The 13,309-nt window shown below is 41.4% G+C and overlaps 1 protein-coding gene across 6 annotated transcripts in view; it reads left to right on the top strand.

Moving 5' to 3' along the window:
* Window positions 1–5,470: 5,470 nt before the first annotated feature.
* Window positions 5,471–13,309, top strand: part of SIDT1 (SID1 transmembrane family member 1) — a 104,151-nt gene continuing 96,312 nt past the window's right edge. For 2 of the 6 annotated variants that reach the window (XM_043874994.1, XM_043874996.1), the window contains exon 1: window positions 5,471–6,507. In XM_043874994.1, coding sequence (XP_043730929.1) covers window positions 6,298–6,507 — 210 coding nt within the window. In that variant the 5' untranslated portion in view covers window positions 5,471–6,297. The remainder of the gene's footprint in view (window positions 6,508–13,309) is intronic. The other 4 variants (XM_043874993.1, XM_043874990.1, XM_043874991.1 and 1 more) reach the window with 3 other exon arrangements.

Here is a 13,309-nt window from a genome sequence, read left to right as displayed (position 1 = left end):
TTCTCACTCTAACAAAAACAATGTTTCATAAATTTCAGGTATAGTGTAAATTCTTTGGACAATAAAACAATACATGGGAAGGGTTACAGTAACATGTTTGACATTTCTGAAAATAGTACCATGAGAAAAACCTGATATTTTTCTTTACCTGAAACCACAAAATCTCAATTTACAACGATTAATTATTAAACAGCAAAAACACCTCTAAAGCAGCAAAACACCTCTATTAATAGTAAGATAATGGCAATAAAGCTGGTTAATATAAATCTTCTATTAAAATCCTATATACCCCATTTTCTAATTTTACAAAAATACCCATAATACCCCATGTTGTTTAAAGAAAGGGAAACAATGAACAAATAGCAGCAAGGAAATAGCAATAGTGAAAACCCTTTCAACCAAGGAGCAAGTAAACTAAAGCAGTATATCTACTTCTAAATCTAAACACCTCTACTCTTTTCTATTCTAGAACATTATAATCTTTTAAGCAAGCAGCCAAACTATACCTGTGGCCTTTTCTTTTATGACTTGATGTTTATGGTCGTGTCCTGAGCCAGAGCAATCTTGAGCATTTCCAAAAAGGCTTGGACTTTTCTAGCGAGGCCTTATTACTATAAATTATCATTTCCAAAAATTAATAGAAAGCCCAACAACAGTAAGACAGAAGGAAGAAAGGGACATACCGGGCCCCTGGGACAACCTTGAGGGGAAGAGCTGCCTTGCAGGTTCCTTTCTCATCCCAGTGGCTCCCAACATGGGAGGGATGAACTCTTAGAAGTAACTGGCATTTGGGGATTTTAGAAGAGTTGTTGAGAAAAGGTAAGAGGTCTGGACAAGACAGGGAGCTAAGATCTCACATGCCACATGTGCAGAAAAGAGAGTAAGTAGAAAGATAAGAGGAGATGGGGGAACTGGCTGTAGGAAGGCAACTGGAAGACAAGGAGAGGGAGGACTTGCTATGGAAATGAGTCTATATTGTTGTTTAAGTTTGTCAAATTTGTTATTTAGCTTTGTTCAAACAATCTTTTAGTGAAGCAATTTGTAACAGTTTTATTTCAAATATTCTGCAAACCAGTTTAAAAAAAATGCTTTCAATTAAGTCTGAGAAGTTTATTTTCTTTTTTAAGGTGCCTCTCAAATGAAAGGTTTTGTTTAAACCCAGTGTTCCACACAGTTGGAGTTGAAGGCCCAGGTCATCCTTGGTGCAGTTTTATGCCATTTGAAACACAGGTGCAAGAATTAGAACTGTAGGGACTTCTGTGGAAGTCCAGGAAGTAAGACTCTACGCTTCCACTGCACAGGGCACAGATTCGAAACCTGGTGGGGGAACTAAGATCTCACATGCCACACGTCCAGAAAATTTTTTAATTAATTGAGTAATTTTTTTAAAAAGAATTAGAACTATAATGAGCAGACATATGACATACAAAAAGTAGGAGTCTTTCTAGGAGAAAGAGAGGAATTAGACTTAGCTGACCCCATAAGACCTAGCAACAGTCAGTTGAAAGTGATGCTGGTGCACTTTGGGCCCCCAGTGTGATGGTGTGCATGTGTGTGTTCAGTCGCTTAGTCATGTCTGACTCTTTGTGACCCCATGGACTGTCAGACTCCTGTGTCCACGGGACTCTCCAGACAAGAACAGTAGAGTGGGTTGCCTTTCCCTCCTCCAGGGGATCTTCCCAACCCACGGATTGAACACGTGTGTCTTATGTCTACCTGCATTGGCAGGCAGGTTCTTTACCACTAATGACACCTGGGAAGCCCCAGTGTGGTGGTAACTGCTTCCAAATGTAGACCCAACAACCTACACCTCGAGGCAAGTGCAGAGCCAGAAAGAAAGCTCTCTATGGATCAAAGTCAAACTCTCAGAATTAAAAAAAGAAAAAGTTTAGAAAACAACAATAAAAACCCTACAAGGATAGTCTTATTTAGTCTAAGTAACTTTAGTCCAAAAGAATGTCAATCCAGTGCCAGTCCAGGGAGAACCACACTGGTCTGTGAGACTAGCTTAAACAAGTCTTAAATGGTCTATGCCTGTATTTTCTTCTATAACAAACAGCATTTCTAGCTATCACAACACAAAACAGAAGTAGAAAAGAGAGCAAAAACAGGATTAAAAAATAAAAGAATGACCTGAATGCACCAAAGATGTCAAACAAATGGAAACCAATAACAAAACTGGGGTATAAAACTGAGAGTCAATAGCCAAAGAACTCAAAGCAAAGAGCAGAGTTCAGACCCAGTGCTGAATCACCAGGTCAACACATATAACTGGCCCCAAGGGGCAGCATTCCATGAAGGCTGGAGTTGGTGGTGACAGGCAGTGCAGACATCCCCATGGAACTTTCAGGAAAACTATGAAAATAAAGAAATAAAGAAAATAAAGACCACCCAAAGAAAACAAACAGAGGTTATTTATTCAGAGTTTGCTATAGTGAACCACCACCTGTGTTTGGTGGAGATTCAAAGGCAAACAGGAAAGTGGGAAAGCTTTATACAGAAAAAAGGACATTTTCAGCAGCACTCTGGTTGGATCTTGATGGCATGGAGAAGCTAGGGTCGGGTGTATTTTACAGTTTGTGGAACATATTTGGCTTCCTCTGATTGATCCTGAGTTGGAAGCAGAGCTAAATTTGGAGAAGTTGGCAGTCATTGACCAAGTCCTGACTGTTCAGGGCCATTTGGTAGTTTGTGGTTTGGTTTCCTGGACTGGCTGTGGGTCAGGGGTCTCTTGTCCTATATGATCTGGCCATTGTCTGTATGTTCAATCTCTCACAGTGAAACCTCAGCATTGTAGATATATTTAAAACCTGGCTGATTGACCATGTTTCATTTTTTAGCTTGAATTTTAACTGTCATATCATAATATTTGGTTGTATTTTTTTATTTTTTATATTTTTATTTTTATATTTTTGAATATAATTTCAAACATATTCTTCCTCCCTTTTACACTTACAGCAATCTTGTGATCCTGGGGAGGTTAATTACCTAAGGTCAATCATTGAATTGGGGCTTGAATTAGGAGTCAGTCATAGCATAGGCTGATTTGCAATATAACACTCAAGTTGTCTGGTATAGATATCATCTATAAAGGCTTTAAAATAGATTTTTTGGGCTCTGTATGATAAAGGGTCTGTTCAAATTGCTTCTAAATTCATTACTTAAAATTAGGATAAAGCCTTGAAGAGTCATAGCTCCCTTCAAATACCTACAAGGCTGTCATGTGGAAGAAGGATTAGGTTTATTCCTGTGGCTCCAGACAGCAGACCTCACACCAGTGAAGAGAAGCATATTTCAATTTAAAATGTGAAATATCTTTCTAGTAATGAGACTTGCCCTCTAAAGAGGGCTTCCCAAGTGGCTCAGACAGTAAAGAATCCTCCTGCAATGCAGGAGACCTGAGTTTGATCCCTGGGCTGGGAAGATCCCCTGGAGAAAGAAATGGCAAACCACTCCAATATTTTTGCCTGGAGAATTCCCTGGACAGCGGAGCCTGGCAGGTTACAGTCCACGGGGTCACAAAGAGTTGGACATGACTAAGCAACTAAGCACAGCTCACAGCTCTTTAAAGAAGGGGCCACCTTGTAACAGGCCAATTCCTCATCTTTCTTAGTGTTTGAGTAAGACTCCATGATCCTCAGTTCAGTTCAGTTCAGTCACTCAGTCGTGTCCGACTCTTTGCGACCCCATGGACTGCAGCACACCAGGCCTCCCTGTCCATCACCAGCTCCCGGAGTTTACTCAAATTCATGTCCATTGAGTCGGTGATGCCATCCAACCATCTCATCCTCTGTCATCTCCTTCTTCTCCCACCTTCAATCTTTCCCAGCATCAGGGTCTTTTCCAATGAGTCAGTTCTTCGCATCAGGTGGCCAAAGTATTGGAGTTTCTGTTTCAGCATCAATCCTTTCAATGAATATTCAGGACTGATTTCCTTTAGGATGGACTGGTTGGATCTCCTTGCAGTCCAAGGGACTCTCAAGAGTCTTCTCCAACACCACAGTTCAAAAGCATCAATTCTTCAGCACTCAGCTTTCTTTATAGTTCAACTCTCACATCCATACATGACTACTGGAAAAACCATAGCTTTGACTAGACGGACTTTTGTTGGCAAAGTAATGTCTCTGCTTTTTAATATGCTGTCTAGGTTGGTCATAACTTTTCTTCCAAGGAGCAAGCGTCTTTTAATTTCATGGCTGCAGTCACCATCTGCAGTGATTTTGGAGCCCAAAAAAATAAAGTCTGTCACTGTTTCCACTGTTTCCCCATCTATTTGCCATGAAATGATGGGACCAGATGCCATGATCTTTGTTTTCTGAATATTGAGCTTTAAGCCAACTTTTTCACTTTCCTCTTTCACTTTCATCAAGAGGCTCTTTAGTACTTCTTCGCTTTCAGCCATAAGGTGGTGTCATCTGCATATCTGAGGTTATTGATATTTCTCCTGGCAATCTTGAATCTGACCTGTGCTTCACCCAGCCCAGCGTTTCTCATGATGTACTCTGCATATATGTTAAATAAGCAGGGTGAAATATCCATGATCCTACACCTCTAGCAAGTGCTTGAACTGGCCAGGCCAGTTGAACTCAAAGGAAATTACAAACACCAAGTTTATGAAACTTTCTTAAGTTATAAAAAGAAACATAGACATTTTAAATACAGCAGTTTAACATCACTCAAATTCTGCTTGAAATTATGTCTCTCAAAAAAAAAAAGAACCTCAGTTCTATTTTAAACTTTACCCCCCAGACTCTTCTTTGAATGAGTACTTTTGTCCTCATGCCCATATATTTTCAAAAACATTTTTTAAAGCAAAAAATGTTTTTAAAGTCCTAATAGGAAGTCATCTAAATCAATCTGCATTGTTTTCTGATCACACAGTTACAACTGTATATCAAATGTATCACACTCATTTTTTGATGTTTTAATAAATTGTAGGAATTCAATGAGGTTTAAAAAAGAGAGAGAGAACCCCTTTCCACTGAATGATAAATGCTGGGATTTTAGTCTGCAATTTTAACTCTTGGAACATGATCTTTTTTCTTCTTTGTGGCTTCTTTTTTTAATGTTCCCTCAGGTTGATTTCAATTATATTCTCTTCCAGTTTACAAATAACTTGAAGCTGAAATGAAACAGAGTCCTCCTGAACTGGGATTATCTGGTGCTCTAAAAGGACTTGCTGGAGATCCTCTCCTCACTCCTCTTTTTTTTTTTAATTTTACTTTATTTTTAATTCAAGGATGATTACTTTGCAATATTGTGTTGGTTTCAACCCACTCTTGACCTGCCTCTTCATTGTTTAAATTGAATCTCCTAATTTTTGCCTGAAGGGTATTTCCTTTTGTTTTGGGGTTGTGGTTTCTCTCTTGAAAAACAATACAGAATCCTGGGGATTCTGCCAATCTGAGAGTCACTGCGGAGACAAAGTAGACCCGAAATTGGAGCAGATTGTGTGTCCTCTGCACAAACCCAGTTGCTCTGGTCTTCTTGACAACTTCCGGAACTCGACTTAGGGCAGTGTTAAGACTGTTTTCTTTACCATATTTATTTTTTTTTTTATGACTGTACATATTTACATATGTTCCGTATGGCGAGGGAGAGAAAAAGTGATGACGTGAGGCTCCTTGAGATTAGGAGGTGATAAGGAAATAAAGCAGGTGACTGGGAAGGAAGAACCGGGAATTCTGTAAGAGAAGGGAGACTTGAGAGTTAATAACCATCTCTCAGACCAGCAGGAGTTCTCTGCAGGTAACAGACTGGAAATGCGGACTCGTGCACCCTCTTGGACAGGCTCTGTTGCTTTCCGTCCCTTCGCTTGCAGGAAGGTGCATATTTATTTAAAACGGATTGAATTTCCTGCTCAATGGCTGGTCTTGATTCCTCAAGACTAGTGGGTATTTCCTTTTAATGTTTCCAATTCTGTTTTTTTCTTTTTGAGGTTGAGGGGGAAGAGATCGGTTGAAATTCTGGTTGGCTAAGTGAGAGATTCTCAGAAATGAGAAAAGGGGGAGGAAACGGACTTAGAAGGCGGCAGGAGCCCCCGGTAGCCCCCCTTTGCTGTGCACCCACTACCTCCGCCTGGTGACCTTCCGTGGAGACCCCAGGAGGCTGCATCAATATTTGATCAGCCTTTCGCCAGCGCGTTGCCAGCACTCGTCGGCGGGACTTGCCAGGCATTGCCAGCGCGGCGCTGAAGACAGCGCCGTGGCCTCCGGGGTCTTTGGGAGGACCAGCTCTGCGCTCGCCCCCTCCCCCCGGGCTTCTGGGCTTGGCTGCGGCCGGGCCGCGGCGCCCACCATGCACGGTTGCACGCGGCTGGCGCTGCTCTGCGCGTTGCCCTGGCTTCTGCCGGCGGTGGCACCCGGGCGCCCCGCACCACCCGCAGCGCTACGCCGCGACCCTCGCAACCCCGCCAGGGGCGCAGAGTTCGATCGCATCTACAGCGGGGTGGTGAGCCTCCCCACCGAGAACATCTACTCCTTCAACTACACCAGCCAGCCCGGCCAGGTAAGACACTCGCTCTCCGCGCGCCCAGGAACTTGCCCCGCCGCTGCTCTGGGTCTCCGGGGAGTCGACCTCGGGAGACCTCAGGGACCATGGAACCATCGTTCCCTTTCTCCTTCAAAGCTGTCACTGCCCGAGCTGCCGCATCCTCTGCCACCGGCCTCGGGGACAACTTCGCCTCCCCTCGCGCCGCCCGGGCCTGGTCGCGGGCGTTACTGGGCTTTGCAGGGGCGCCGGTTCCCCGCACCGTCTGCGGGTCTCGGTCCCCTGACCGGCTCTTGTCTAGGGAGGTCACAATTTTTAAAGCTGAGAAGGAAAATGACCACACCTCTGTTCCCAAGCCCCCGTGAGGAAGGAACCTCATCTGTTTTGGTTGATTCTGTCAGACCCTTGTATTCCATAGCGCCTGGGGAGGGAGAGCTGCTCAGAATCTAAAAGGGGAATGTGTGAGAATGGAAGAGAGCTGCAGAACCTCTGTGTGTGTACAAGAGCCACTGCCTGCGTTTCTGTATCGTCGTCACACGCATGTGCTTCAGAGAAGCCAGATGACCTGGTCAGAGATACCAGAGCTGAAGCCCTCAGCCGATCTATGGAGGTTTTGAGTTTATTTAAGGATGGATAATTGAGTGCAAGTTCTAGACCTATTTCTGACCAAAGTTGAGGTGAGACAAGGGAAGGAAAAGACTGTTCCAGCATCTATCCCTTTGACACATATACTCTGGTTGTACCATGTGAGAAAAAGGCATAGTTAGCTTACCCCCTCTAACACAGTGCCCTTTGAGGCACAGCAGAAAAACTCCCCAGTCTACCTGCCTCCCATTCTTCTTCACATAAACGTCTGTGAATGAATGTGTGTATGAATGTATACATTTGTATAAATGTATATGTATCCCTTGCTGTGCCAGCATTCCCGACTCCCTCTGGAAATTCAGAACCAGACTAAGATACCAAGATGTGCCTTCCTAACTCTCACTTAGGATAGAAACTCAGAAACCTGGTAGCTTGGAGTAGTATTGAGCCAGAGGGACCACTGTGTCCATCACCACTCCCAGACATTTCCCCAGTGTGTGTACTGAGCAAGTGCTCCATCTAGTCTGGCACCAGATCCTAAGCTTGGTCTTCACCATGGACCATGTCACCATATTCTTACCCTGTCCTGTCCCCCACGGACCTTCAGGTTGTACACCCTAAAGTGAGCAGAGTGGTTATGTGCACAGCCATTCCACTATAGACAAGAGGGGGAGAGTGTCAGTTTTTACTCCTTACATTCTTCCTAACCCACTTCTTCTGGTTGGGTGTGCTGTATGGGTCAGCTGACATTGCATTGAAGTATGTTCCCAGCCCTGTTTACTGGCTCAGAAAAAATAAAAGTCTGAAAAATCCCATGGTCTCTGGGGTGTACTGTCAGTTTCCCTCTAAATCATTGGTAAGGAAACTCAAATGACAGATGCAGAGTAAGATCTAGCATCAGGCTTTAATAGTTCTTACACTTCCGCTTAGAGATAGAGTGACTTTTTTTTTAGCTGTTGTTTGGACCTTTTTACCCATAGTATTCAGTGAGTTCGTCTACCACAGCACAAGACACACTGTTTGCGGTTAGGGTCACCTACTTGACTCTCCCAGAAAACCATGAGATACTGATACTTTTCTGTATCTGTATTGCTACATTCTCTCCACCCTAGTACCTAGCACAGTGCTTGGCACATAACAGTTTACTAATGTTTTTGAAAAAATGAATAAACAGGTAGAAAAAAAACTTAAGGAATCTTTAAGCTACAACTAAATAAATATATGCTTTTTAGTAGGTTGACTGTGAGATCATTTCAGATAAAAACGAAATTTTTAAAAATTGTCCTGAGGTTATGCTCTTCCTATTTTGCCTTTATGTATACTAAAATGCCCTTTATTTTGTGAAACAATGGTGATAATTAGTTTTTAAAATATCTTTGCATGATGCAAAAAAAAGCTGACAGTCCCTAAATTTTACTAATCTGGGAAATACTTGACCATGGGACTCAAGTATTTTAATTATTTTAATGCCAATATGGAATAATATGAACCAGATGTCCTCAAATCGTACAGCCTTCTGATACTTCTCTTTAATGTGCAAATAAGACAGTGGAACCCTCAATCCACTTACTTTGGAAAATTTCCCTTCTCTCTCTCCAGTCCAGTATTCCAAATGCTTTCTCCAGAGATGTCATTTTTCTGACCTAGCCATCCAAACCATTATTCTGTTTCTCTGGGTGGCTTCCTCTCTTCTTTGGTCCCTTTTGCCCTGTTTTGGAAACCAGCACCCCCTTCTTATAATACCATGAACAGAATCCAATTGGATATAGCAGAATTTTACTGAAGGTTTGGAATAGCATGAGGGAACTGAATAGTTGAGTAGGTGATAGATTAAATCAGAAAGTAGGTGACAGACTTTATTTTTTGGGCTCCAAAATCACTGCAGATGGTGACTGCAGTCATGAAATTAAAAGACGCTTGCTCCTTGGAAGAAAAGTTATGACCAACCTAGACAGCATATTAAAAAGCAGAGACATTACTTTGCAAACAAAGGTCCATCTAGTCAAGGCTATGCTTTTTCCAGTAGTTATATATGGATGTGAGAGTTGGACTATAAAGAAAGCTGAACACCAAAGAACTGATTCTTTTGAACTGTGGTGTTGGAGAAGACTCTTGAGAGTCCCTTGGACTGGAAGGAGATCCAACCAGTCCATCCTAAAGGAAATCAGTCCTGAATATTCATTGGAAGGACTGATGCTGAAACAGAAACTCCTATACTTTGGCTACCTGATGTGAACTGACTCATTGGAAAAGACCCTGATGCTGGGAAAGATTGAAGGTGGGAGAAGAAGGGGATGACAGAGATGGTTGGATGGCATCACTGACTCAATGGATATGAGTTTGAGTAAACTCTGGGAGTTGGTGATGGACAGGGAGGCCTGGTGTGCTGCAGTCCATGGGGTCGGAAAGAGTCAGACACAACTGAGCAACTGAACTGAACTGAGGGGATAGACTGAATCAATACGTAACAGATGAAATCTAGGACTTCCCTGGTGGTCCAGTGGTTAAGAATTCTACTGCCAGTGCAGGGGACATGGGTTCGATCCCTGTTCTGGGAAGATTCCACATGCAAAGGAGCATTGAAGCCCATATGCCATAACTACTACACCAAGCTCTGGAGCCCATTCTTTGCAACAAGAGAAGCTACCACAGTAAGAAGTAAGAATCCCACTTCTTACCACAGTAAGAAGCTCACCTCAACTAGAGAAAGCCTGCGCACAGCAACAAAGACCTGGTGCAGCCAAAATTAAATAAATAAATTTAAAAATTTTTTTAAATATACCCTTTTAAAAAATCTGAAATCTAAGCAATGCTGTCATAACAATTTACCAGCTATTCCCCCCACCAGAAGAAATGTCAAGACAGTAGCACTATTTTCCAAGCCCTGGCTTGTTACCACCTTCTTGGCCACCCATTACCCTACATGCTGGCCTCTCAGTCTCTAAATTTTTGTTACTGTCTCACATCAAGCAGTTTTGCCTCCATCACCAACTCCACACTCACTAAAGAACTCTGTTAAATAAAGATCTATGAACCCAAGAGCAGAAGCTTGGCCATGACCTTTTTCCTTTAGCCCAAGCAAAGTTTTGGTCAGGGCTCTTTCTCCTGCACAGGTCAGTTCCCATCTACTCCTCTTCAGTACAACTAAGAATTTGGTTTAGACGTAGGTATATTCTAATTGGAAAAATGAAAAACATTGAAAGAAATACATAGAACAGTGTTTTTACTTTGAAAAGACTAATCATCATTAAAATTACGCTGGATATTTCCTATAAATACATATCTGAAAATACTGATTATAATGCTGTAAGTAAAAGAAGAAGAAATTAAAGCAATGTGGTTAAGTGCCATCTAAAAGAATAAAAAAGAATTTGATTTAGAAATAAAAAGGCTAGTTTTTAATTTCATTTTATCTTCCTTATCTCGTCAAGCCATTGATAGGTTTGCCATTACTTTTCCTTTAGCTTGGAAGAGAAAGACTATTCTAAGTTTAGACTTTGGTGGAGAGAGGAAACTGCCATGGGAGACTTTGTTCCTAATCTTTCCTGTCGGCCACTGCATCTCCCATACCAAACTCTGTCTCCCAGAACTATTCAGCCAAGTGTGTCATGCTAATCAGCTAAGCAAGCACCAGGAAAAGTCCTACATGCCTTCCAGGCAAAGTAATGTAAATATTCAGTTGCCATTAAAAGAAAAACCTCTGAAAGAATGGAGTGATTGGTTTAAAAAATAATAATGAAAATAACTATTTAAGGTATAGGTTAGGTAAGATCATGGTTCCTTTCAGTTCCCTGGAGGGGCAGTGTCTGGAGACTCCCTTTAAGGGGCGCGGATTTCATTGTTTCAGTCAGGGTGTTCTATAATCACGAGGCTGGGTGGGGCCAAACCAGAAGGAAATCACCTTGTTGAGAAAGTTGCCAGGAATATGTTTGACTTGGACATAGAGCTTAAAAGGTTTATTAGGCATGAGAATCTCTTGTAGAAACAGGTGGTGACAGCAATCAGATATTTCTGTTTGAGCCAGATGGTGATAAGAAGGCTTTAAATAAAAGTCTGAGCATCACCCAGCAAGAGGTCTTCTCTTTCAGTAACAGAATTCATCGCGTGCTATAGATTTTTGAATTTGAAATGTTTCCCTGGACATACTTTGTTTATTAAACTGAGGCATTTATTTTTTAATGACATAAACATTTCTATGCCTAAGGAACAAAGCTTGACTTTATTAATATCTAGCAGTATCTAGAACCAATTATAGCAACCTTTCAGATCCTCATTCAAAAAGCCTATCCAGTTCTCATGAACAATGAAATATATATCAGGACATCGCAGGACTAACTTTTAGTTATGTATATTACTACTTACAAAGAAGCATTTAAAATCTTGATGCCTCAGCTCTCCCCATCTTGTCTGTCTCCCCCTGTGTTCTATATATCCTGCAGCAGAGAAGCCTGTTCTACTGTCCTCCCACACCTCCTTGCTGAACTGGACTGGTGCTTGTGTGTGAAGAGAGATTCATCTCATTAGCACAGTATCTGGGTGGCTGGTTACTGTCTCAGTCAGCACGGACTGTTAGAGTACCACAGATGGTGCCTTAGAAAACAAACACTGATTTCTCACAGTTCTGAAGGCTGGGAAGTCCAAGATCAAAGTGTTAGCAGACTTGCATGTGGTGAGAGCTGACTTCCGGGCTTGTAAACAGCACTTACAGATGTGTCCTCACGTAGCCCAGACAGCAGAGAGAGAAACAAGCTCTCTCCTGTCTCTTCTCTATTTCTTTCTCTCTTTTTTTTTTTTATTTTAAAAAATATTTATTTATTTGGCTCTGATGGGTTTTAGATGTAGCACTCCGGATCTCTAGGTGCAGTATAGAGGATCTACTTCCCTGACCAGGGATCGAACCCAGGCCCCATGCCTTGGGAGCATAGAGTCTTAGCCACTGGATCACCAGGAAAGTCCCTCTCCTGTCTTTTCTTATAAGGGCACCAATTCCATCCTAAGGACTCTAACCTCATGATCTGATTACCTTCCAAAGGCCCTGCCTCCAAATTCTCTCACCCTGGGGATTAGGCTTCAGCTGGTGAATTTGAGGAGAGAGGGTACACAAACATTCAGTCCATAGCGTTACCTCTCACTTTTTCCTGTGTGGCTCTGAAAAAAAAAGTATTGACATGTCTTAAGGGTGTTTAAGAGGCTGACATTGCTCCAATTAGGAGTCTGATCTTATGGAGAACCCATGTTCTGCCTGCCTTGACCTGATAGTCGTATGCTAAATTGTATAATGAATTCTGTGTGTGCTGTCCAATATTTTAGCCACTATCCACACATGATTATCAAGCATTTGAAATGTGACTAGTCACAAAATGAGATGTGCTATGTAGAACACACACCAGATTTTGAAGACATTGTGAAATAAACAACATAAAATGTGTCATTAATATTTTATTGATCAAATATTTTTATATATTCAGTTAAATAAAATACATCAATAAAAATAACTTCACCTGTTTCTTTTTATGCTCTTAATGTAGCTTCTAGAAAATTTGAAAGCAAAATGTGACTCATATTATATTTTTTTTGGACAGCACTGGTCCCAGGACTCTAAGACTTTAGAGAAGTCATACATCCTACAGATAATTTTGTTGGAGGAAATGAGGCTTGAAAAGGTCAAAACAGATAAGTAGAACTTGGATACGCACAAAGAAAGGGGAAGGGCTGTTCAGATACAGAAGTATATGTCCTATTTCTTCTTTGGCAAGACTGCCATCAGAGGTGGGAGTAATATATATTCCTACCAGGCGACACATAATGTCTAGTCTCTTCTAGTGATGACAGCCACCATTGATCATGATTGTCTAGTTTCACTAATTCATTAGGAACAGTAAGATAATATTGAATTATGTCATTTATTTTTTCATTTCTGAGTCAGAATATTTTTTCTGTCTCTATGAATTTTTTAAATTGAAGAATGGTTAATTTACAACATTGTATTAGTTGCAAGTGTACAGCAAAATGACTCAGTTTTACATAGATATGTATATTCTTTTTCAGATTCTTTTCCAGCATAGGTTATTATGAAATATTGAATGTAGTACCCTGTACTATATAGCAGGTCCTTGTTGTTTACCTACAATCTCTGGGTGGTGAGATTACAGAGAATTTTAATGTTCTTCTCTGTACTTTCCAAACATTTCACAATAAATACAATAAACATTTTATAATAAAAGTAAAAAAATAA

The sequence above is a fragment of the Cervus elaphus genome, chromosome 19 (genome assembly GCF_910594005.1).
Source record: "Cervus elaphus chromosome 19, mCerEla1.1, whole genome shotgun sequence".
Lineage (NCBI taxonomy): Eukaryota > Metazoa > Chordata > Mammalia > Artiodactyla > Cervidae > Cervus > Cervus elaphus.
Note: the sequence above shows the minus strand (reverse complement) of the source record. Positions and strands in the feature narration are given on the sequence as shown.